The sequence below is a fragment of the Brachyhypopomus gauderio genome, chromosome 10, assembly GCF_052324685.1.
Source record: "Brachyhypopomus gauderio isolate BG-103 chromosome 10, BGAUD_0.2, whole genome shotgun sequence".
NCBI lineage: Eukaryota > Metazoa > Chordata > Actinopteri > Gymnotiformes > Hypopomidae > Brachyhypopomus > Brachyhypopomus gauderio.
The window spans coordinates 5,983,343-6,006,336 of record NC_135220.1 but is presented as its reverse complement, the minus strand read 5'-3'; the positions used below and the strand labels follow the sequence as shown (position 1 = coordinate 6,006,336).

The following is a 22,994-nucleotide window of genomic DNA, read 5'->3' as shown; positions in this document are numbered from 1 at the left end:
TAACCCTCCCTTGCAGACCTACAATCCAGGTGAATCTTTAGCTCCTCCCTCCTTCTCTGGTACCTATGGCCCAAGTGAAGCTTTGGCTCCTGTCACACTAATACATATGGTCCAAGTAAAGCATTAGCCCCTCCCTGTCTAATACATATGGTGCAAATAAAGCTTTGGCCCCTCGTTCTCTACAATATGTATAGTCCAGTTGAAGCTGTGGCCCCTCCCTCTGATACATATGGTCCAGGTGAACCTTTGGCCCCTCCCTCTCATACATATGGTCCAGGTGATGCTTTGGCCCCTCCCTCTCATACATATGGTCCAGGTGATGCTTTGGCCCTTCTCAGAGCCAGCACTCATGGTTCTTTAACCTCGCCAAGAGAAAGAGTGACTCTTACCTTTAACCCTAACCCCTAACCCCTAACCTCAAGAGCCTACTACTAGTGGCCAGCACCCCATGTGCTAGAGGCTGAGCCCACACTAGTCTGTTTGGATCAGGGCATGTGGTCATGCCCTTCTGCTTCACACCTACCCTCACACCTAACACTCCCCCTCCCCTCCCCCTAAACCCTGACCCCCACCCACACCTCACCTCCCCCTAAACCCTGACCCCAACCCACACCTCACCTCCCCCTAAACCCTGACCCCACCCTCACCTCTCCCTAAACCCACCCTCACCTCCCCCTAAACCCTGACCCCACCCTCACCTCCCCCTAAACCCTGACCCCACCCTCACCTTTGTCCAGCTGCGTGCCCTTTATCTTTGTAATGTGCTCCCTGCTCACGTTTAATGTCGCCCATATTATTAGGATGTGGGTGTTGGAGTCCCACTCTTGTTGAAGTAAAACAGAACCCTTTAAATCACTTCAGCAGCTCTCCTCCCAAACTAATACATCACCACTGTGTATGATCACTGTTGTACTAGGAAGGAAAACAACAAAACGTATTAAAACGGGGAAACACTTAATGAAGGCCTGAATAAACTACACTTCATTTTAATCATGCACACTTGCAAATCATTCATGGAACTCAAATTCAAGCCAATTGCTTCACCAAAATGATCCAAGTTGAGCCTGAAGCACCCAGAGTGTGGAGGTCAGGCACCCAGTGAACAGCGCCCCCTGCTGCACGCGGGCCAAGTCTAGTTGTGCATGTACGGGAACAATGAAGCTCAAACTTGTCATCACAAATTATGTGATGTTCAACCTGCATCATCATGTAACCACCAGGACCAGAGGGTTCCTCAGAGTGCCCAAACCCATGTCACACTGACTGGAGTCATGACGTAGCAACACACATGATTGAAGCCGTTATAAAGTGTTTAAGATGTCTCCATAATGTGAAGAGTCCAGGGAACTAGTGTTAATGTACCAGCCATAAGGATCACTGAAGTTATCCTTATAGAAAATTTTGAAGAGAAAAGACAAACCAGACCCACTTTGCCTAATGCTACTGAGCTGTTATGCTGGAGTGCTCAAACAACACAACAGCTCTCACAAGAACCTCAGAAACCCAGCGCAATTCTCTTAGTTGTTTTAACTGTAAAGTGATTTGCAGTAGTGAGCACACATCGTGCATTATTGTACTTATAACTGAGGTCACCATTAGTGATGCATGAGGTGGGAGGAGCCTGCCTTAATCCCGACCTGCTAAGTGCAGATGCAACTATAATGCAATCAGCAGGATCAGGGAGTGAACATTACGCCCGGCTGGCTTATTTCAGGATCAGGGGGTGAACACTACGCCAGGCTGGGTCATTTCAGGATCAGGGGGTGAACACTACGCCAGGCTGGGTCATTTCAGGATCAGGGGGTGAACACTACGCCAGGCTGGGTCATTTCAGGATCAGGGGGTGAACACTACGCCAGGCTGGGTCACTTCAGGATCAGGGGGTGAACACTACGCCAGGCTGGGTCACTTCAGGATCAGGGGGTGAACACTACACCCGGCTGGGTCATTTCAGGATCAGGGGGTGAACACTACGCCCGGCTGTGTCATTTCAGGATCAGGGGGTGAACACTACGCCCGGCTGTGTCATTTTAGGATCAGGGGGTGAACACTACGCCCGGCTGTGTCATTTTAGGATCAGGGGGTGAACACTACGCCCGGCTGTGTCATTTCAGGATCAAGGGGTGAACACTACACCCGGCTGGGTCATTTCAGGATCAGGGGGTGAACACTACGCCCGGCTGGGTCATTTCAAGATCAAAGGGTGAACACTACGCCCGGCTGGGTCATTTCAGGATCAGGGGGTGAACATTACGCCCGGCTGGGTCACTTCAGGATCAAGGGGTGAACACTACACCCGGCTGGGTCATTTCAGGATCAGGGGGTGAACACTACGCCCGGCTGGGTCACTTCAGGATCAAGGGGTGAACACTACACCTGGCTGGGTCATTTCAGGATCAAGGGGTGAACACTACACCCGGCTGTGTCATTTCAGGATCAAGGGGTGAACACTACACCCGGCTGGTTTATTTCACCTCAAAAAGCAGCAGTGTGGACAGCTGAACATGTCCCAAACACCAACACAGCATTTCACAACTGGACTCCACTGAATCCTTCAGGTAAACCACCACTTCTCCAAATGAGTCACTTCAAATCCCCCCAATCCTTTACACGTCCCACACAGAGCTACAGCGTTATGCTTCAAAATATATACTACGCCCTTCCAGTGTTTTATTTTTCTCACATAGTTCATTTGATCAAGTTTGAGAGTCCTTGTGATGTCCGGGGAGGGGAGGGGGGGCTGCACTATTATGCTGCAGTCCTCCTTGGGGTCGGGGTCAGGGGTCAGGGGTCAGGGCTAACCCTAACCCTAGTTCTTTGCATGATGCTGCAGGCTTCCTCACAGTTGCATATGTTGCTTGCCAGTCAGTTAACTTGGTTGCAGCCTTCTACCTCACTCATGGGGAGGGAGATCACGAGGGGGGGGGGGGGGGGCAGCTCGAAGGTCACATGACGAGAGAGAGAAGAATGTAAGGAGAAAATGAAAAATAATAAATCAACAGAACAACAACAATAGTGCACAGATCAGAGCATAAACCCCTCTCAGCTCAGTGCAGACGACAAATGTGTGAGGGAATGAGATTGAGGAGACAGGAGGAGAAGCAACCAGAACGTGAGAGAGTCAGGTGGCGGAGTGGGCGGGGCCTATCGGTACACCAGGTGAGAGATGGTGCTGGACTTGTAGTTAAGATGCTGGTTGGCCACAAAGCTGTGGTGGAGGCTCTTGCGTGTGCAGGTGTCTCCAGCGTACAGGCTCCTGCAGGACTCGCACGACACCTTGGAGCAGTTCAGGCAGGTGTGCGACGCTCCAGGCTTGTTGCAGAAACCACAGCGGGAGCCGGCCGCACACGCACCGAGGCGTTCGGACCCGGCCAGTCCCGCCGGCACCCCGGTGACGGCGCTCAGGGCAAGGGGCTTGCCGGGAAACAGCTTGGTGCCAATGACGGGCTTGTCCAGCAGGGGGGAGTGGGAGTGGGTGTGGCTCAATGGGTGCGGGTGGGTGTGCGAGTGGCCGCTTGAATAAACCGACAGCTTCTCCTTCATTGGCACGTAGCCGTCCAGGGGGCGGGAGCTTTTGGGGTAGTCCTGGAAACCGCAGCACGGCGTAGGGTCCACGGCATGGCAGGACGGGCACAGGATCATGTCACAGCCAGGGCAGGAGGTGAGCGCGGGACAGTTGAGCCCACAGCCCTGGCACTTCAGCCCGTGAGCCTTCATGGGCCAGCCGTCCCGTGCCTCCCGGCTGGGCGGTCGAGAGGGCGTCTGCCGGCCACCCAGCCCCCGCTCCGTGTACAGGTCGATATCGTCCAGGCAGGACAGGTGGTACGGGTAAGGCTCGGCCGGGGGCGACTGCAGGGGGAAGAACTCGGGCGCGGGGCTGTGGACGGCAGCACACGGGTGCAGGGACGTGGCGGGCCGGATGATCTCGTCCTTCAGGTCTTCTTCGGTGTCCACGAACAGCGGCTCCCTGCGCAGGCTGAGCGAGGCCTTCAGCACGGGTTTGCTGGCAGGGTGCCAGTGTCCCGCGCTGTCCGTCACGTCCACGGAGCGCGAGGGGCGTCCGGTCCGCCTCAGGACGGCTCGGTCCGCGTCTGCGGGGCGGACCGTCAAGCGTGCCACGTCTCCGGTCAGGCCGTCCCGCCTGCGCAAGGCGTCGGCGCACCCGGCCGCGTCCTCCCGCGTGGTGCGTCTCAGCTCCACCGCCTCCAGCTCGGAGGCGGAGCCCCGGGAGAGCCCGACCACCTCGGCCAGCAGGCGGCACTCGGCCTGGGCCAGAAGCAGCTCGAAGCCCAACTGTCGCAGGTGGGCGGCGCCGGCCGGCCGCTCGCGGACCAGGTAGTGCGGCTCTTGCTCGCGAGAATAGCCCATGGAGTGGAGGACGGTGCGCAGGTCCGAGTCCCACAGCGCCGACTGGAGCAGGTAGACGTAGGGCCCCGTGAATGTCTACGAGGAGCAGAACTCGTCAGAACGTTTCATCTCAGCAACACAGTGAAATCTACACCACATTCATGCTCAACTTTTAGGACAGCGTTCATTCTTCCAAACAGTTGAATCAGGGTTTTTTTTTCCTGGTCAGTTTATACATGTGTATATAAAGTTGGTTAGAAACACAGATTTTGTGATTTCAATCTTTTCTTCTAAAGACTGCTGGTTAAACTGGTGGAGTGTGATGCTACAGGACCAACTCACCTTAATGCAGCGAAACTCCTTCTTCCAGGGGAAGAGGAGGAGATTGGTACAGATCGTCTCCAGCGTGGCGAAGGCCGTCTCCAGCGTACGCAGACTCACACCCCTCACACTCCGAAGAGAATTCTCCACCATGTCATAGAAACGGATCATTCTGAACCGGTTCCCCGGCTCGGGCTGGTAGGCGCCCAGCAAGGCTGTCGCCGTGGAAACAAGGGCCTCCTCACTGGTGGTGCTCTGACTCACCTCACCTCTGGCCCCGCCCTCACGCCGCTCATCCAGGGACGCCACGTACCTGCGGAACAGGTCCTCTCGCAGCTGGGCATCCATCGATGGCCGTGGGATGCTTAGGCTACAACCTTCTGTGTCATCACCCACCCAGCATCTCCATCAGGTGCCTCCACCTGCCATTCCTGGGCCACTGCAGGCTGGACGCCAGGAACAGCCAGCCAAGCAAGGAGGTGTGGATCAGCACGACATCACCATCCTCCAAACAGATCACAGCGTTGAGAACACGATTGGAGGGGCAATATGTAAACCAGGACCAAAGCTGGGGCAGCCTCTTAAATCAGAAGGTCACATCACCTGGGGTGCATGTCTGCTCTGGAGGCAATCTCTGGGTGCTTCATTACCTAAAGTGCCTTTGAGGCAGTTGGGTGGAGGTGGACTTCAAGAGGGAAAAGACTCACTCCTTCACCTTCCGTGGCTCTCAGCGTGTGCAGAGATGGGCGTGAAGACAGACATGTCCAGTGCTTCAAGCTGAAACGAAAGACACCAACAAACCCTGATGAACCATCAAGCGGGGGCCCGAGACGCTCACTCAACCTGCAGGTCAGGCCACTCGGGCATGTTCAACCTGCGGCTGCATCGCCACCCAACAGTGCAGAACATGCACGCGCACAAACAGCAAGAGAGCAAAGCACGCGACCGAGCGGACGGAACCGACGAGGGACAACAGCGCGTGCACGGAGAACCCCCACGAGGCCTCCGGAGCGTACCGACACGCCCACACGACTGCTGACCTGCCAGCTACGGTAGTGTTCACTTCTAATCGCTTCTAATGCCGCGGTTACAGTACGTAATTCAAACTGGAGCTCCGCTATTCGCTGAAACGCGCACCGAGCCGTCGCTGTTATCCGAGCACCGGCGGCGCGTCTTCCGTGTTTATCCCGAGATGCGCAGTTCTGCTGGAGCCGTGAACGTGGACCCGCCCGGGACGCGCGGGGTTACCGTCGCACTGAGACTTCAGCCCCGCGGCGTGTTCGCCAAACACGGGGTCACGCTGCCCATCCGGCCAAATAACGAGCAGGAACGTGAGCGTGCGTGCGTGCGAGCGAGCGAGCGAGCGAGCAGGTCCGCGGCCCTCGCAGACTCCGCGCCGCCCGCCCGGGTTCGGGCCTGGTTAGTTATCTCTCCCGGGCATCTGAACACCAGCGCTCACACTCTTACAGGAAGCGCAAAAAACACGAGAAGACTTTAACGGTCCGAACGGTACCGCCCGGACGGGTATCGCGCACCACACACACCTGCTGGTATCGGTTAAACGCCACCAGCGCTCCACACCTTACCTCCGCCTTACGCTGGAAATCCCCATTACCCGACTGCGCATGTCCGCTCCGTCCGCGCATGTCCGCTGCGTCCGCGCATGTCCGCGCCGTCGATCTGCACGTGCAAAGTCGAGCGTCGCGGGCGCGCGCGCGCCGACAACCACAACATCCGAGCAGGAAGAAGAATTTACTGCGCGCTGCCGCTTGCGCGCGAGCTGGCCGACTCCGCTAAACACGCTTCCCGCTCCAACTCCTCCGGGATGTGCTGCGACGTAAGGCCTTTCACAATGTTTCTTTTGTGTTCTCTCGCGCCTTTTTGACTCGCTTATTTCACGTATCGTCTCTCGCTAACGTCCCTAACGTGAGTTATATAAGTGAACCGACAGCCATTACGAGCGCGGTCCGGCTGGACGCGGCGCTCGCGCGCAGCCTTCAGCTCACGCGCGCTCCTCCTCCTCCACAGGCTCGCCGGTGAACGCGCGTTCGGGCCCCGTCGGTGTCGGTGCAGCTCGGTACCACAGCGGGACGCGCAGGGAGACGTGAGCGGAGACGCGGCGATGTCGGTGCTGGGAGGCGACGGCGGGGCGCAGCAAACTTCCGAGGCGGACCGGGACACGGTGGAGTTCGTCTGTCCGGTGTGTCTGGAGATCTTCGACTGTCCGATGACCACACAGTGTGGACACACGTGAGTGTATCGGCCAAAGTTCGGCCGTGCAAGTTCGGTTGTAGTTGGTTGGGTTCGGTCTGGATCAGCGAGCAAGACGGCACCACACTCTGGAGTTTAGTCGTGTGCCATGCTGAATCACTGTGTGCCATAATATATTCGGTACTGATCGCTTTCACAGAAAACATTTACTTTCAGTTTTGTTTTCTTGCAAAATGGTAGCTAAAAGTTGACACATTAGAACACAGAATGCTGGGAGTTGTAGTATTCTCTCTCTCTCTCTCTCTCTCTCTCTCTCTCTCTCTCTGAAATCTGTAATGTTAAAGTGTATTAATAACAGCCAACCTTGGTCCCCTTCCAAGCAGTTTCTGTCAGAGTTGCCTGCAGGAGTGTCTGCGCCCTCAGAGCCCAGTGTGTGCGGTGTGCAGGAGGGCCTTGCTGCAATGGAAGAGGGCCCTTGATCTGGAGGCCGTGATCCACAGCTCAGTCAGACCATGCAAGGGCTGTGGAGAGGAGGTATGTCTGGCCGGATGGTTCCGAGACCCGGTTCAAATCATTCGGGGCCGTTTACCTTCCACATTTGCCAAACTGAGAGTTATAATTTCTTTGAATGATGTTTCACTGTGTTCCATCTTTTGGATTCCCCTTCAGTGTAAATGTATCTTACCCAAGGGAGGATCTGAAGTCCAGAAGTTAAAATAATAGCCTCTGTCATTTACACTTTACTGTCTTGGCAGTAACCCTAACCCTGTGACTGAATATTTATATACTGAAAGTATTTCTTCCTGAAACGTCATTTGAAACCCAGCAGAGCGACTCAGATGTGCGTTAGAACCCTTAGCTCCAGCAGTGTGACATGTTCTCGCTGCACATTTCAGACCATTGATTTGAAGATTAGCAGGTCTGCACAGGGTTAGGGTCTAGGGTTTAGGGTTAGGGTCTAGGGTTACTGTCTGTGCAGGCTGCTTTGAAATCTGCTCCACATTATATGTTCTTCCTATGAAGATGTTTTGTGTTTTACAATATTGCAGAAATGGTGAGTGTTAGCATATTACAAAGCACAACATTCAGAAGTATTATCAGGGTGTAGCCTCGCAGTGTTATCAGGGTATAGCCTCGCAGTATTATCACGGTGTAGCCTCGCAGTATTATGACGGTGTAGCCTCACAGTATCATCAGGGTGTAGCCTTCTAAATGCCAGAAATGTTTTTGTTCACATTTACGGTAATTATGTCTGCTGGCTTACATCAATGAATCTATTAACATAAGCCCATTGTTATTAACATGAAATCATTGTTTAGTCTAAAAAGCACTTTTATTTTTTCTGTTCTTTCGGTTAGGTTGTGTTGTCCAAAATGCGAGAGCACGTGAGCCAGTGCTCCAAATATCAGGAGTATATCCAGCAGGGACTGCGACGTATCCCGAAACCCCAGCGTGATGCGTTAAGGTGAGGCTGAGGACTCAGGGGGACACGTCACAACCGGGTCATGAGATTACAGGTGGTTTTTGAGGAGCACTGCTGTGGTACGGGCCTCCCCGTGCTGCTGTGCGGTGTGTCCTATGGTGTTGCTGTGTGTGGGTGTGAAGTGCCCTGTGGTGTTGCCGTGTGTGGGTGTGACGTGTTGCTGTGTGTGGGTGTGAAGTGTTCTGTGGTGTTGCTGTGTGTGGATGTGACGTGCTCTGTAGTGTTGCTGTGTGTGGGTGTGACGTGCTCTGTAGTGTTGCTGTGTGGGGGTGTGACGTGCTCTGTGGTGTTGCTGTGTGGGGGTGTGACGTGTTGCTGTGGGGGTGTGACGTGTTGCTGTGGGGGTGTGACATGTTGCTGTGTGTGGGTGTGACGTGTTGCTGTGTGTGGGTGTGACGTGTTCTGTGGTGTTGCTGTGTGTCGGTGTGACGTACTCTGTGGTGTTGCTGTGTGTCGGTGTGACGTACTCTGTGGTGTTGCTGTGTGTGGGTGTGACATGTTGCTGTGTGTGGGTGTGACGTGTTGCTGTGTGTGGGTGTGACGTGTTCTGTGGTGTTGCTGTGTGTCGGTGTGACGTACTCTGTGGTGTTGCTGTGTGTCGGTGTGACGTACTCTGTGGTGTTGCTGTGTGTGGGTGTGACATGTTGCTGTGTGTGGGTGTGACGTGTTGCTGTGTGTGGGTGTGACGTGTTGCTGTGTGTGGGTGTGACATACTCTGTGGTGTTGCTGTGTGTCGGTGTGACGTACTCTGTGGTGTTGCTGTGTGTCGGTGTGACGTACTCTGGGCTGATTGTGTCCTTCTGTTTATGTAGTCCAGTGACCAACCGCCACACCTTCCCCTGCCCCTACTGCACTCAGCAGAACCTTGACCAGGACGGCCTGGTTGAGCACTGCACTTCCCAGCATGCTCGGGACCCACGCCCAGTCGTGAGTGCTGTCTGCTTTTAAGCTTCAAATCCCCATACAATTGACTATTTATTTACAATTACTGTGAGATACAAACTTATCATCTAAAATTATTGTAGGCTCATGCAAAATGTGTGTTATACTTGGGTATGTACATTCATATTTAGTCAGTTTTAAGAGATTAGAGAAAGACTTGATTGGCATTATGAAGATGTGGTGACGCCACCCAAGGAACAGCTGGAAGAGAGGAACACGGAGGTGTTCCTTCTCTTGGTTCTGCTCATGAACATGGTTGAGAGGTGCATGGGTGCTCTGCCCACAGGTATGCCCCATCTGTGCCTCCATGCCCTGGGGTGATCCCAACTACAGGAGCGCTGACTTCTTCCAGCACCTCCGGATCAGACATGCGTTCTCCTACGACACGTTTGTGGTAAGTGTCTACAGACTGCAGCACTTGTGGGTCAGACTTGAACTTGAGTAAAGATTCACCACATGTGCCATTCTGACCACAGTATCGCCTGTAACAGGCAGACATGGCTAACTAAAGACAACAGAAGTATTGATCTTTGCACTCTGCTTTGGTCCGCGTGATCTGCTGGTGCAGTGGTGCCAGGTTATCAATCTGCATTCATTTCTCATTTGAATGGTTTATTTCTGGCAGCTATTGGCAGTGGTGTGGTGCCAGCACCCAGAAATAAACAAATAATTCCAGTCAAAAGAAATAATTCTAATGAAATATGCAAACAAATAACTTCCATCAAAGTAAATGAATAACTCTGATCAAATAAAGGCTGGAGCCTTCAATGAAGTTCTACATAGGGAATACATTCACCGGCCACTTTATTAGGTACACCTGTCCAACTGTTCATTAACACAAATGTCGAATCGGCCAATCACATGGCAGCATCTCAATGCATTTAGGCATGTAGACATGGCCAAGACGATCTGCTGCAGTTAAAATAGAGCATCAGAATGGGGAAGAAAGGTAATTAAAGTGAACATGGCACGTTTGTAGGTGCCGGACGGGCTGGTTTGAGTATTTCAGAAACTGCTGATCCACTGGGATTCTCACGCACAACCATTTTAAAGTTTACAGAGAAAATATCCAGTGAACGGCTGTTCTGTGGGCGCAAATGCCTTGTTGATGTCAGAGGTCAGAGGAGAATGGCCAGACTGGTTCGAGCTGATAGAACAGCAGCAGTAACTCGTTACAAGTCGTTACAACAGAGGCACGCAGAAGAGCATCTCTGAACACTTCGAATGGGATGGACTACAGCAGCAGAAGACCAAACCGGGTGCCACTCCTGTCGGCTAAGAACAGGAAACTGAGACTACAGTTCGCACAGGCTCACCAAAATTGTACATTAGAAAAAAGCTACCTTGTCTGAGTCTAGATTTCTGCTGCGACATTGGGATGGTAGGGTCAGAATTTGGCGTCAACCATGTGAAAACATGGATCCATCCTGCCTTGTATCAACGGTTCAAGCTGGTGGTGGTGCAATGGTGTAGGGCAGGGGTGCCCATTACGTCGATCGCGATCGACCGGTCGCCACGTCCCCCCCGACAACAAATTACAATCGGGGCGAGGTAGATCTTTTTGTGGGCACCCCTGGTGTAGGGGATTTTCCTGGCACACTTTGGGCCAATTGAGCATCGTGTCAATGCCACAGCCTACCTGAGTACACTGTGGAGAGCAATAATACCCATCTGATGATGGCTACTTCCAGCAGGATAACGCTCCATGTCAAAAAGCACAAATCATCTCAGACTGGTTTCTTGAACACAACAATGAGTTCACTGTACTCTAATGGCCTCCACAATCACCAGATCTCAGTCCAATAGAGCACCTTTGGGATGTGGTGGAACGGGAGATTCACATCATGGATGTGCAGCTGACAAATCTGCAGCAACTGTGTGATGATATGTCAATATGGACCAGACTCTCTGAGGAATGTTTCCAGTACCTTGTTGAATCTATGCCACAAAGGATTAAGGCAGTTCTGAAGGCAAAAGTACTAGCAGTACTAGCAACCCAGTACTAGCAAGGTGTACCTAATAAAGTGGCCGGTGACTGTATTTTGAAATTAACTAACAGGTTTAGCACATCGCTTTGGTGTGTGCCAGGATTTTACATATTTTAAAAACAAATGCATTATATAAATAAAGTATATTTGTGTTTGTGTACAGGTTCATAACTAAAACATTGTGTGATTATCACTGGTATAAGTGCAGGCAGCTTGTAGATCCAGTGTAGACACTGTGTGCTCATAATGTAACTAGGAGGCTCAGTGTTCTCAGTGCTGCATGAGATCTGCATGAGGGAGGTGTTCTCATCACAGTACTACTGTGTCTCTGAGACCTGAAACCAGCACATCTCACACAGCACAGTTACTGTGGAAGTGTCAGCACACCAACCCACAATATGGCTGAAAGCACTGGACCAACACCGGATGGTCTTGAAGTATTATTAATATAAGTAGTAGCAGCACATGTAGCAGGAGTGGATTAGTGGCGATTACTTGCTTTTTGCTTACTGAACACCCTCTTTGACGCATTGCTGTTTACGGGCTTTTATGTGTATGTGTGGTGCTGTAGCATCAGAGTGTGTCTGTCTGCACACCGTCGTAGGAGCAGCAGGTCAGTGTCCAGCTTCTCTAATGTCTTCTCTCTGTTTTGGCCTAAGGACTACTCTGCTGATGAGCAAGCCATGATCCAGGACGCTATCCAGCGCTCTCTAGAGGACAACTGAAGAAGCGCCCAGGGCAGACGTGTGGGGCAGACGTGTGGGGCAGACATGTTGGATATGCGGGGTGCCCATGTCTGACCTGCCTTCAAATTCCAAACAAAAGTTCAGAAAGTCAGACTGTAGTGTTCAGGGTTACTCCACTCTTCGTTCTCTTGCCTTTCATATATTTAACCAAAGCTGTGCGTGTGAAAACTGAAATCACAAAAGAACATGTAATATTCAGAAGAACCTGTTGGGTGTAGTGGACCGCGCCATCTCTGTCCTGCACACGTCAGGTGTCGATGAACTTACCGGTCTACTCGGCTCTAGTTTTGTTTTAGTTTGAGCTTTCTCTTAATCTGCCGTGTCCGATGTTTCCGCTGTTGGAGATGTGTGTGGCTGAGCGGAGTCAGGCTGCACTGGGTGACGTGTTGGAAGTCTAAGCATTTACTCCAGTGTGGACTGTCGTTACTGACCCCAGACCCAGCCTGGAAGTGCAGGAGAGCGTGCTGGCCTCACGGGGGTACACAACTCCACCATCTCACTACACTTCAGATTGAAACCTCTCTCTCTTTGGCCTATTTAGTGGGTATTTTGTTCTAGATGAAAGTCGTCTTCCTGTCTGATGTCTGTCTGGTTCTGATCAGTGGGCCGAGCTTCTCTGCAAGGTCTCTGAAAGAAGAGCCAGTTTATTATCTGCAAAGTGACCTACATATGAGATGATGACATGATTTTGTTTATTTGTTTAGTATATGTAGTGTATTCAAATAAAGCTGCTTCAATGGAAACAAATGAATCACACGGTCATTAAAGAGTAATTCATATAAGCTATTCAGTAGTTTGAGCAGTAGGGGGCAGTCTTGTTCTGTCTGTCATTGTGTCAGCCTGCTGTTTTCTGTTTTAGATATAGATGTTTGCTCATAATGGACCCATTAATTTACTTACTATTGCATTAAGATGTAACCCTAATGCAGTGTGCTGACTGTACCTCAGCTGGGTCTTCCTGTGTTTTGTTGCTAATGGTTCAGTAGGCAGTGGTGTTCTACATATTCCAACAGAAGACATCTGGCTGCCATAAAGGGGTGAGGCAGTTATAATTGACTTAATTTATAATATAAAAGAAAGAACAATAGAGAGAGAGAGAGAGATTCCTCCTGCTGAGAAAATGACTTTTCTCTAAAAAACTGATTACTGATCCTCTCCCTGCCTGAAGCAGCACTTCTGTGTCTGTCCCAACAGAAGCTCCTGTGCTCTGTGGGTGTTGTAACGTCTGGGTTTCATGTAAAGTTAGGATGATTTAGTCAGACACGGTATTGTAACGTCTGGGTTTCATGTAAAGTTAGGATGGTTTAGTCAGACACGGTATTGTAACGTCTGGGTTTCATGTAAAGTTAGTATGGTTTAGTCAGACACGGTATTGTAACATCTGGGTTTCGTGTAAAGGTGGGCTAGCCTGTCAGACACTCATGCAGGAGACCTTCCTCATTGGTTGTCTGTGGACTATATGTTGTTTGTGCATATTGTATAGAATTATAGACATATATTTAATTAAAAGATTTTTTATGCTGAACAGTTAGCATAATGTGTGTGTGTAAAAAAAAAAACAGTTCAGACATATTCACACATTCACAATACACTATATTGACAAAGGTATTTGCTCACCTACCATGACTCTCATATGAGCTTAACTGACATCCCATTCCTTATCCATAGTATTCAATATGACGTTGATCCACCCTTTGCAGCTTAAACTCTTCTAGGAAGATCCAAAATGTTTAGGAGTGTGTTTATGGGGATTTTTGACCATTCTTCAAAAAGCACATTTGTAAGGTCACATACCGACGTTGGACGAGAAGGCCTGGCTCACAGTCTCCACTCTAATTTAGGTTGAGGCCAGGACTGTGCAGGCCAGTCAAGTTCATCCACACCTGACTCTGCCATCCATGTCTTTATGGACCTTGCATTGTGCACTGGTGCACAGTCATGTAAGAGGAAGGGGCCAGCTCCACACTGTTCCCACAAAGTTGGGAGCATGGAATTGTTCAAAATGTCTTGGTATGCTGAAGCATTCAGAGTTCCTTTTACTGGAAATAAGGGGCCAAGCCTAGCTCCTGAAAAACAACCCCACACCATAATCCCTCCACCTAAGTTTACTCTTGGCACAACGCAGTCAGACAAGAAACATTCCCCTAGCAACTGCCAAATCCAGACTCGTCCATCAGTTTGCCAGAAGGAGAAGTGCGATTCATCAATCCAGTGAACGCTTCTCCACTGCTCTAGAGTCCAGTGGCGTTGTGCTTTACACCACTGCATCTGACGCTTTGTATTGCACTTGGTGATGTATGGCTTGGCTGCAGCTGCTCAACCATGGAAACCCATTCCATGAAGCTCTCTGTGCACTGTTCTTGAGATTATCTGAAGACCACATGAAGTTTGGACGTCTGTAGTGATTGAGTCTGCAGAAAGTTGGCGACCTCTTCACACTATGTGCTTCAGCATCCACTGACCCCGCTCTGTCAGTTTATGTGGCCTACCACTCCGTGGCTGAGGTGCTGTCATTCCCAAACACTTCCATTTTCTTATAATACAGCTGACAGTTGACTGTGGAATATTTAGGAGTGAGAAAATTTCATGACTGGATTTGTTGCACAGGTGACATCCTATCACAGTTGTACGCTGAAATTCACTGAGCTCCTGAGATCGACCCATTCTTTCACAAATGTTTGTAAAAACAGTCTGCATGCCTAGGTGCTTAATTTTATACTCCTGAGGTCATAGAAGTGATTGGAACATCTGATTCTGATCATTTGGATGGGACTATAACACGGGCAACACGGTGGCTTGGTGGTTAGCACGTTTGCCTCTCAGCACTGGGGTCTTGGGTTCAAGTCCCTATCTGAGTGGAGTTTCCACGTTCTCCCCGTGTCTGCGTGGGTTTCCTCCGGGGTCTCCGGTTTCCTCCCACAGTCCAAAAACATGGAGATTAGGTAAATTGGCATTCCCTGATTCCCTGACTGTGTGTCTGTCTCTTCATGTCCATTAAAAAGCAGTTGTCTGAGTGTGTGTGCATGAATGTTTGTGTGCTTGTATGCCCAGTGGTGGATGGTGCTCTGCCACTAGGGTCTGTCCTCTCTCCCCTTCCTGCACCCCATTCAGTCCCCCAGGGGGCTGTGGATCCCGGTTGAGAGTACGCTGTGCGCAATTGGCTGCCGCTTCTTGCCGGTGTGTGATTGGGTGTGTAAGAGTTCTATCTGTATAAAAATTGTAAAGCGACCTTGGGTTCTAGAAAGGCGCTATACAAGTTGAACAATTCATTCATTCATTCATAACCCACTAAACTTTGGGTTTATCTTCTCATTTTTCAGTTTATCTTTTTTATGAACATTGGAGATCTCTGTCTCTCTCTCTCAAACAGTGCTAAATACTGATATATTAAAACTCTTTAATTATTTAATCAGTGGACCCCTGAAACCAGTCTGAGGGACTGATGCTTCCTAGTGTGTATGTGTTTATGTATGTACAGTTGTGGCCAAATGTTTTGAGAATGGTACAAAAGTTTGGTGCCTCAGGCCTTGTGGTAATTTGAACTCTAGACTGTGGGGAGTGATTACTGCATTCCAGCCCTACAAAATGGCCTGCTAACATCATTTCAGTGATGATCTTGTTAGCTGAGAGAAAAGGTTCATGAGGACATCACTGAACTGACCTCACTGTGCTGACATCTCTGTCATTCTGGTTAGAGCGGACTGGTTTGCTGTAAAAGGGCCATGGTGCATTTAAGTTTTCTTCTGTTAATTATGGTTACCTTCAAGGAAACACACGCAGTCATCATTGTATCAAAAGGGTTTCAGAGGCAAAAACATCGCTGTACCCCAGTCAAACCATTTATCCAATCATCAATGACTTCAATGAGAGTGGTTCAGTCGCAGTGAAGACTTTGGGATGTCCAAGAAAGTTGAGCAAGCTTCAGGACCGTCTCCTAAAGAGGATGCAGCTACGAGATGAGGGTTAGAGTTAGATCAGGGTTAGGGTTAGGGTTAGATCAGGGTTACGGTTAGGTTTAGATCAGAGTTAGGATTAGATCAGGCTTAGGGTAAGGTTTAGATCAGAGTTAGGGTTAGATCAGGGTTAGGGTAAGGTTTAGATCAAAGTTAGGGTTAGATCAGAGTTAGGTATGATCAGGGTTAGGGTCCCCTCCAGTGCTCAGAAATGGCAGAGGGTACATGTGAGTGCATCTGAACGCACAGTGAGATGAAGGCTTTTGGAGGATGGCTTGATGTCGAGTACGGCAGCAAAGAAGCCACTTCTCTTCAGATCTCAATCCCACTAAGAACCTGTGGTCAGTTCTCAAAAAGACTGGACAAATAAAAACCCAGAAACTCAAACTCCAATCACTGATTAGGCAGGAAAGTGTTTCCATCACTCAAGATTTTGCCCAGAAGCTGATATCCAGCACGCTGAGGTGAACTGCAGGAGTCTTTATTTTAACCGGATGTATCTGTCAATAAAAAGTAATATGTATGGAACGCTTATAATTGTACTTCATTATACAATATAAACATCTGACAAAAGATAAAAAAAAAACAAATGTTTGTGAAAACTGAAAATTGTGCCATACTCTCTCCCTATCTCTCCATCTCTCTCTCTCTCTCTTACCACTGCACAGAGTTTGCAGTAATGTTAAAGTCCAAAACTGTATCAGGAACATTATTAAAACATTGTTAAATAATAATGTACAACACACATGCCCATTTAATAGAATTTGCAGTCTTAGCAGTACACCTATACATCAGAAGTTTGTACTGTGACTGTAAAATAGATATTTCATTAAACTGGTAGTTTGTCACCTGTTTGTACAGCAAGTACTGAGAACATCTGATGAAATATTCCTGATGCAGCCAATGGGGGACTTTGTTTCCTGTTTCCATGGGGACAGTAACTGCCTCCTGAATTCCGTTCTTGCTGCTAGTCGGTAATTAGCTCAGTGTTCTTCTTCAGACCTCTTCCTCACTGAATCCTCAACCTTTCTTCATGTTATGGTCTTTGTGTTCTTTTTCATTCTTCTTCCCTGGTCGTGTGAGGTGCTCCTGGCTGCCCGTGATGCTGGTGGGGGGGCCTGTGGGGCTCGGGGCTCACAGGAAGTAGCAGAGCCCTAAACAGCCTCCACATCTTTGTCTTCCTATTTTCATGGGCGGCGGTAGCAGTGGAGGGGAGGGAGTGAACACACTAAATAAAAATTTCATAAAGTTCAGTGTATCTTTCTTTGATGAGAGAATTAGAGAGTCGTTGGAGTCCTGAGGCAGGGTGGTAATTACCGCACGGCCCCGCAGGAAACCGCAACTGCTCAGCACAAGCAGAAGAGGCGCAGCTAAAAAGACTTCCACGCTGATGCCTGTACCACTCTGTAGTCACCTACACACTCCAAAGACGCGCACCTGTTAGACGTCTCGCCCTTTCATTGTGTTTGTGTATGTACTTGGGTGCAGAATGGGAGGGTTTTACTCACGGCTAATTTCCTCAACATTCCTGGGTGAGAACTGTACAGATGACATGGAAGATGATCTCTAACATCCCGACCCCATCCCTATAGAGGAGGAGGGGGTAGAGTTAACCCTACTGCTGTTGGGCTGGGGTTTGGGGCAGAGGGGATACCAGCCTGCTATAAAGTCAATGTCGTTACAAAAATGTTCGTTAGACCAGGTGTTGGTGGAATGTTGGGTTCGTTATTCCAGGTGTTAGGGTTAGGGTTCCAGGTGTGGGTGGTGTGTAGGATTCATTAGACCAGGTTTTGGTGCTATGTTGGGTTCATTAGACCAGGTGTTGGGTGGTATGTTGGGTTCGTTAGACCAGGTGTTGGGTGGTATGTGTCTTTGATAGACCAGGTGTTGGTGGTATGTTGGGTTCGTTAGACCAGGTGTTGGTGGTATGTTGGATTCGTTAGACCAGGTGTTGGTGGTATGTTGAGTTAATTATTCCAGGTGTGGGTGGTGTGTTGGGTTCAACACAGGGCAAATGTCCCCAGTACCTTGTGGAGGTCTGGGTGCTGTGGAAAAGCTAGGCCATGCTATCGAGCACATGCTAGCTGCCTCTCTTCCATTTGTAAGTGTTTACTTGACCAGATTACAGTAGAGTACAGTAGATCATTTTATAGGAATAGAATAGAACAGATTTTAGTAGTGTAAAATAGAGTAATGCAGGTTAAGGTAGGGTACAGTAGAGCAGATTACAGTATTGTACAGTAGAGTGACAAGGCAACACAGTTGCAATAAATAATGTTTTAGTTTCACTACAAGCTTCATGAATCCTGCTGTTTCATAGCAGCTGTGATAGACACACTGGAAGTCTGAGGAACATGGAAAGATGTCCGTAAACAGAAGCTGTGTTTCAGGTGTGTTTCAGGTGTTTCCTGTGTGTTGTAGCTGTGTTTCAGGTGTTTCCTGTGTGTTGTAGCTGTGTGTGCCGACCCTCTCTAAATCTGTAAATCCTTTAGTGTCATTCACATTCAACATACATGAGATAAATTTAGCAGGTCAAATAAAAAGATGATAATAAAATTCATGAATACCTACTGCACAGTTCTACCTACTGCTAATTCTACATGTTACTGCTGGCTTTAGAAACATGTGATATGTGGTATCTGAACAGCTTTGAGAGGTAATGGACATTCCTTTATTTGATAATATAGGAATATGTAGACTGAGAAGTTTGAGGTCTCAGAATCTTCTGAACAGCAAATTTTTTATTCCTGAAGTGAAGTGTGCAGCTGCTGGTCGCAGTGAAGGGAATTGCTAATAATTTCCTCATCGTTATTTAGACACGAACAGCCTCTCTTACCTTTTTAACTAATATTTGAAATTTCAGCCCTCTGGTGAGGGAAGGCGTATGTGTTTATACGTTTGGGACCTGCACATCCCACACAGCAGGCGTAAACAGGCTAAAGTGTGTGTGTGTGTGTGTGTGTGTGTGTGTATGAGAGAGAGAGAGAAAGTTTAAGAGGAAGGACCAAAGCAGTTTTTATGGAATACCAGTCCAGGTAGTGGGACTCTGAGCTACATCTATCTCCTCTCTCTCTCTTCTCCTCTCTCTTTTTCTCTCTCCCTCACTCCCTACCTCCCTCCCTCGCATCCTCTCTTTCTAGGTCTTTCTCACTCTAGTTGCTCTCTCTCTCTCTCTCTCTCTCTCTCACCCTCTAGTTGTAACCCCCCACATGTAGAATGAGGAAAAGGGGGAAATATAAGAACCTGTGTTGGCATAGCGATGCCCTGGGCTGTTATTTCCACATTAATTTTTCCATTTGAACTCAAAGCATTCTGGGTAAGAGTCTTTGTGCCTGTGGTACAGAGAACAGGGAGGCGAGACCCCGTGTCCAATAGAGAAGCCAGTTTCACTTACAAAACAGCCCCTAATTATGCCTGCAACGTCTTCCCCGTCTGGCTCACGCACACACACGGATGCAGGCCTGGCCTGCTGAGAGCAACGCCTGTGGTCCCCTCAGAGTGCTGAGCAGCCCCGCATCCCACAATGTTCCTCTCCCCGAGGGCTTCCTCTTAATGAGGAACTCTCTGGCTTCCAGAACATCACTTTTAGGACAATATTTGTCCTCCTCTTCCTCTTACAGGTGCTCAGAGGACATTCAGGTGGAGAGAAAGATCACACACACAGACACACTTACATATACACACATCCTCACTCTCATACACACACACATATACATGCCCACACTTACACACGCACACACACATATACAAGCCCACACATACACACGCACACACACATATACATGCCCACACTTACACACACACACACATACATGCCCACACTTACACACGCGCACATACACACACATATACATGCCCACACTTACACATGCACACACACACATATATACATGCCCACACTTACACATGCACACATACACATATACATGCCCACACTTACACACGCACACACACACACATATACATGCCCACACTTACACATGCACACACACACATATATACATGCCCACACTTACACATGCACACATACACATATACATGCCCACACTTACACACGCACACACACACACATATACATGCCCACACTTACACACACACACACACACACACACACACACACACACACATACATGCCCACACGCACACACACACACATATACATGCCCACACTTACACATGCACACACACACACATATATACATGCCCACACTTACACATGCACACATACACATATACATGCCCACACTTACACACGCACACGCACACACACATACATGCCCACACTTACACACGCACACACACACATATACATGTCCACACTTACACATGCACACACACACACACTTACATATGCACACATCCTCACTCTCATACGCACACACACACACACATATACATGCCCACACTTACACACGCACACACACACACATATACATGCCCACACTTACACACACACACACACACACACACACACATACATGCCCACATGCACACACACACATATACATGCCCACACTTACACATGCACACACACACACATATATACATGCCCACACTTACACATGCACACATACACATATACATGCCCACACTTACACACGCACACACACACACACATACATGCCCACACTTACACACGCACACACACACATATACATGTCCACACTTACACATGCACACACACACACACTTACATATGCACACACACACACATATACATGCCCACACTTACACACGTACACACACACATATACATGCCCACACTTACACACGCACACACACACACACACACATATATAAATGCCCACACTTACACATGCACACACACATATACATGCCCACACTTACACACGCACACACACACACACTTACATATGCACACATCCTCACTCTCACACACACACACACACACACACACACACACACACACACACACACACATATACATGCCCACACTTACACACACACACATATACATGCCCACACTTACACATGCACACACACACACACACACACACATATACATGCCCACACTTACACATGCACACATACACATGCCCACACATACACATGTCCACACTTACACATGCACGCGCGCACACACACACACACACACACACACACACACACATATACATTCCCACACTTACACATGCACACACACACACACACACACATACATGCCCACAATTACACACGCACACACACACATATACATGCCCACACTTACACATGCACACACACACACACACACACACATATACATGCCCACACTTACACATGCACACATATACATGTCCACACTTACACATGCACGCGTGCACACACACACGCACACACACACTCACACACACACATATACATACGCATACACACACACACACACACACACACACACACACACATATACATGCCTACACTTACACATGCACACACACACACGCACACACACACACACAATTACACATGTGCACACCCACACTCTCATACACACACGTACACTTATACATGCCCACACACATCCACACTCTCACATCCACACACACACACACACACACCCTCACTCTTAGACTCACACACTCAGACCCTGACTCACACAAAACCACACACATACACAACCCCCCCCCCCCCCCCCCCCCCCCTCCCACACACACACACACACACACACACACACACTTCTCTTTGATTCACGGTGGTGCCCACTCTAACTCCACCCTGCAGCTCGGTCCTCTGTGTGCAGAAGTGCTGTGGTTAGCTGCTCTGTCACTCTGTGTGAGTGGCACCACCATCTATAGCCACACACCTCACGGGCTCACGGTTCAATCATTAACAGGCAGGTATAGGGACACACCACCGACACAACACTCCAATGACAGCTCATTTAGAAGACAATAGCCACCAAACGCCCCCCGCGCAGACACATACCACACACACACACACACACACACACACACACACACACACACACACTTGTCAAGGCAAAAGGCCTCGGTTGATTCAGACGGAGGCTGTGGTGCTAGTGAGACGTGAGACTGATGTTAAGCTTTGACTCACACGATGTGTGTAATTTCATTTGTTGTTACTATGGGAACCTTTCATGAATTCATTTGTGGATCCGTACAACACAGCATACATAAAAAATGTTAATAATGCTGGGGGTATGCACCTCTACCACATACTTTAACACGATCACATGATCACATGATTACACAATCACTCCAGTCTGTAGAAATGTCAACCACTGATTGGTCCCATGGGTGTGCTGTTCATTAATACTCCCTCTGATCACAAACACTGTCCTCTGGTCCCTGTGATCACAGCACAGCCTTCAGGGCGGAGCACAGGGGCACTGCCATGGCAGGTGGGTGGAGGTGGTTCAGTAACCTCAGTGGGAGGGTGGAGGTGGTTCCTATGTGGAGGTGTCAGTGGTGGAGTTAGAGGAGGTGCTGCGATGCTGTGATGTGTACAGTAGCACAGAGGACATCTTAGTTCGGCTCTGCACCACCATCACAGGGGAGACAAACGCAGAGGACGTGGGCCAGCAGGCCGTGTGGTGGAGCAGCCTGCACTTAACCGTGGACAGGTGGAGGGTGGCCTTGCGTCCTGGACTCCTGCCTCTGCTCTCTCCTTCAGTCTCTCCCCTCCTTCAGTCTCTCTCTCTCTCCCTCAGTCTCTCTCACTCTCTCCCTCAGTCTCTCACCCTCTTTCAGACTCACTCTCTCCTTCAGTCTCTCCCCTCCTTCAGTCTCTCTCTCTCTCTCTCTCTCTCCCTCAGTCTCTCTCACTCTCTCCCTCAGTCTCTCACCCTCTTTCAGACTCACTCTCTCCTTCAGTCTCTCCCCTCCTTCAGTCTCTCTCTCTCTCTCTCTCCCTCAGTCTCTCTCACTCTCTCCCTCAGTCTCTCACCCTCTTTCAGACTCACTCTCTCCTTCAGTCTCTCCCCTCCTTCAGTCTCTCTCTCTCTCTCTCTCTCTCCCTCAGTCTCTCTCACTCTCTCCCTCAG

At 49.4% G+C, this 22,994-nt stretch overlaps 2 protein-coding genes and 1 pseudogene across 7 annotated transcripts; 1 reads left to right on the top strand and 2 right to left on the bottom strand.

Annotated features, from left to right (window-relative positions):
* Positions 1 to 970: 970 nt before the first annotated feature.
* On the bottom strand, positions 971 to 6,381 carry spata2 (spermatogenesis associated 2). Of its 6 annotated transcripts, none has more exons than XM_077018986.1 (4): positions 6,255 to 6,381; positions 5,272 to 5,445; positions 4,690 to 5,173; positions 971 to 4,443 (listed from the first exon to the last, which is right to left on the bottom strand). In XM_077018986.1, the coding sequence occupies exons 3-4, from the start codon at positions 5,014 to 5,016 to the stop codon at positions 3,145 to 3,147; spliced, it is 1,626 nt and encodes a 541-aa protein (XP_076875101.1). In that variant the 5' UTR covers positions 5,017 to 5,173; positions 5,272 to 5,445; positions 6,255 to 6,381; the 3' UTR covers positions 971 to 3,144. The 6 variants fall into 6 exon arrangements, with proteins under 6 accessions (XP_076875101.1, XP_076875103.1, XP_076875100.1 ...); XM_077018988.1 differs by having other exon boundaries at positions 4,690 to 5,114; XM_077018985.1 differs by having other exon boundaries at positions 5,319 to 5,445.
* rnf114 (ring finger protein 114) lies at positions 6,279 to 14,985 on the top strand. The gene is made up of 7 exons (XM_077018991.1): positions 6,279 to 6,505; positions 6,697 to 6,918; positions 7,263 to 7,413; positions 8,238 to 8,344; positions 9,175 to 9,289; positions 9,591 to 9,698; positions 11,952 to 14,985. The coding sequence occupies exons 1-7, from the start codon at positions 6,294 to 6,296 to the stop codon at positions 12,015 to 12,017; spliced, it is 981 nt and encodes a 326-aa protein (XP_076875106.1). The 5' UTR covers positions 6,279 to 6,293; the 3' UTR covers positions 12,018 to 14,985.
* The window catches only part of LOC143526127 (uncharacterized), a 13,086-nt pseudogene continuing 3,948 nt past the window's right edge, over positions 13,857 to 22,994 (bottom strand).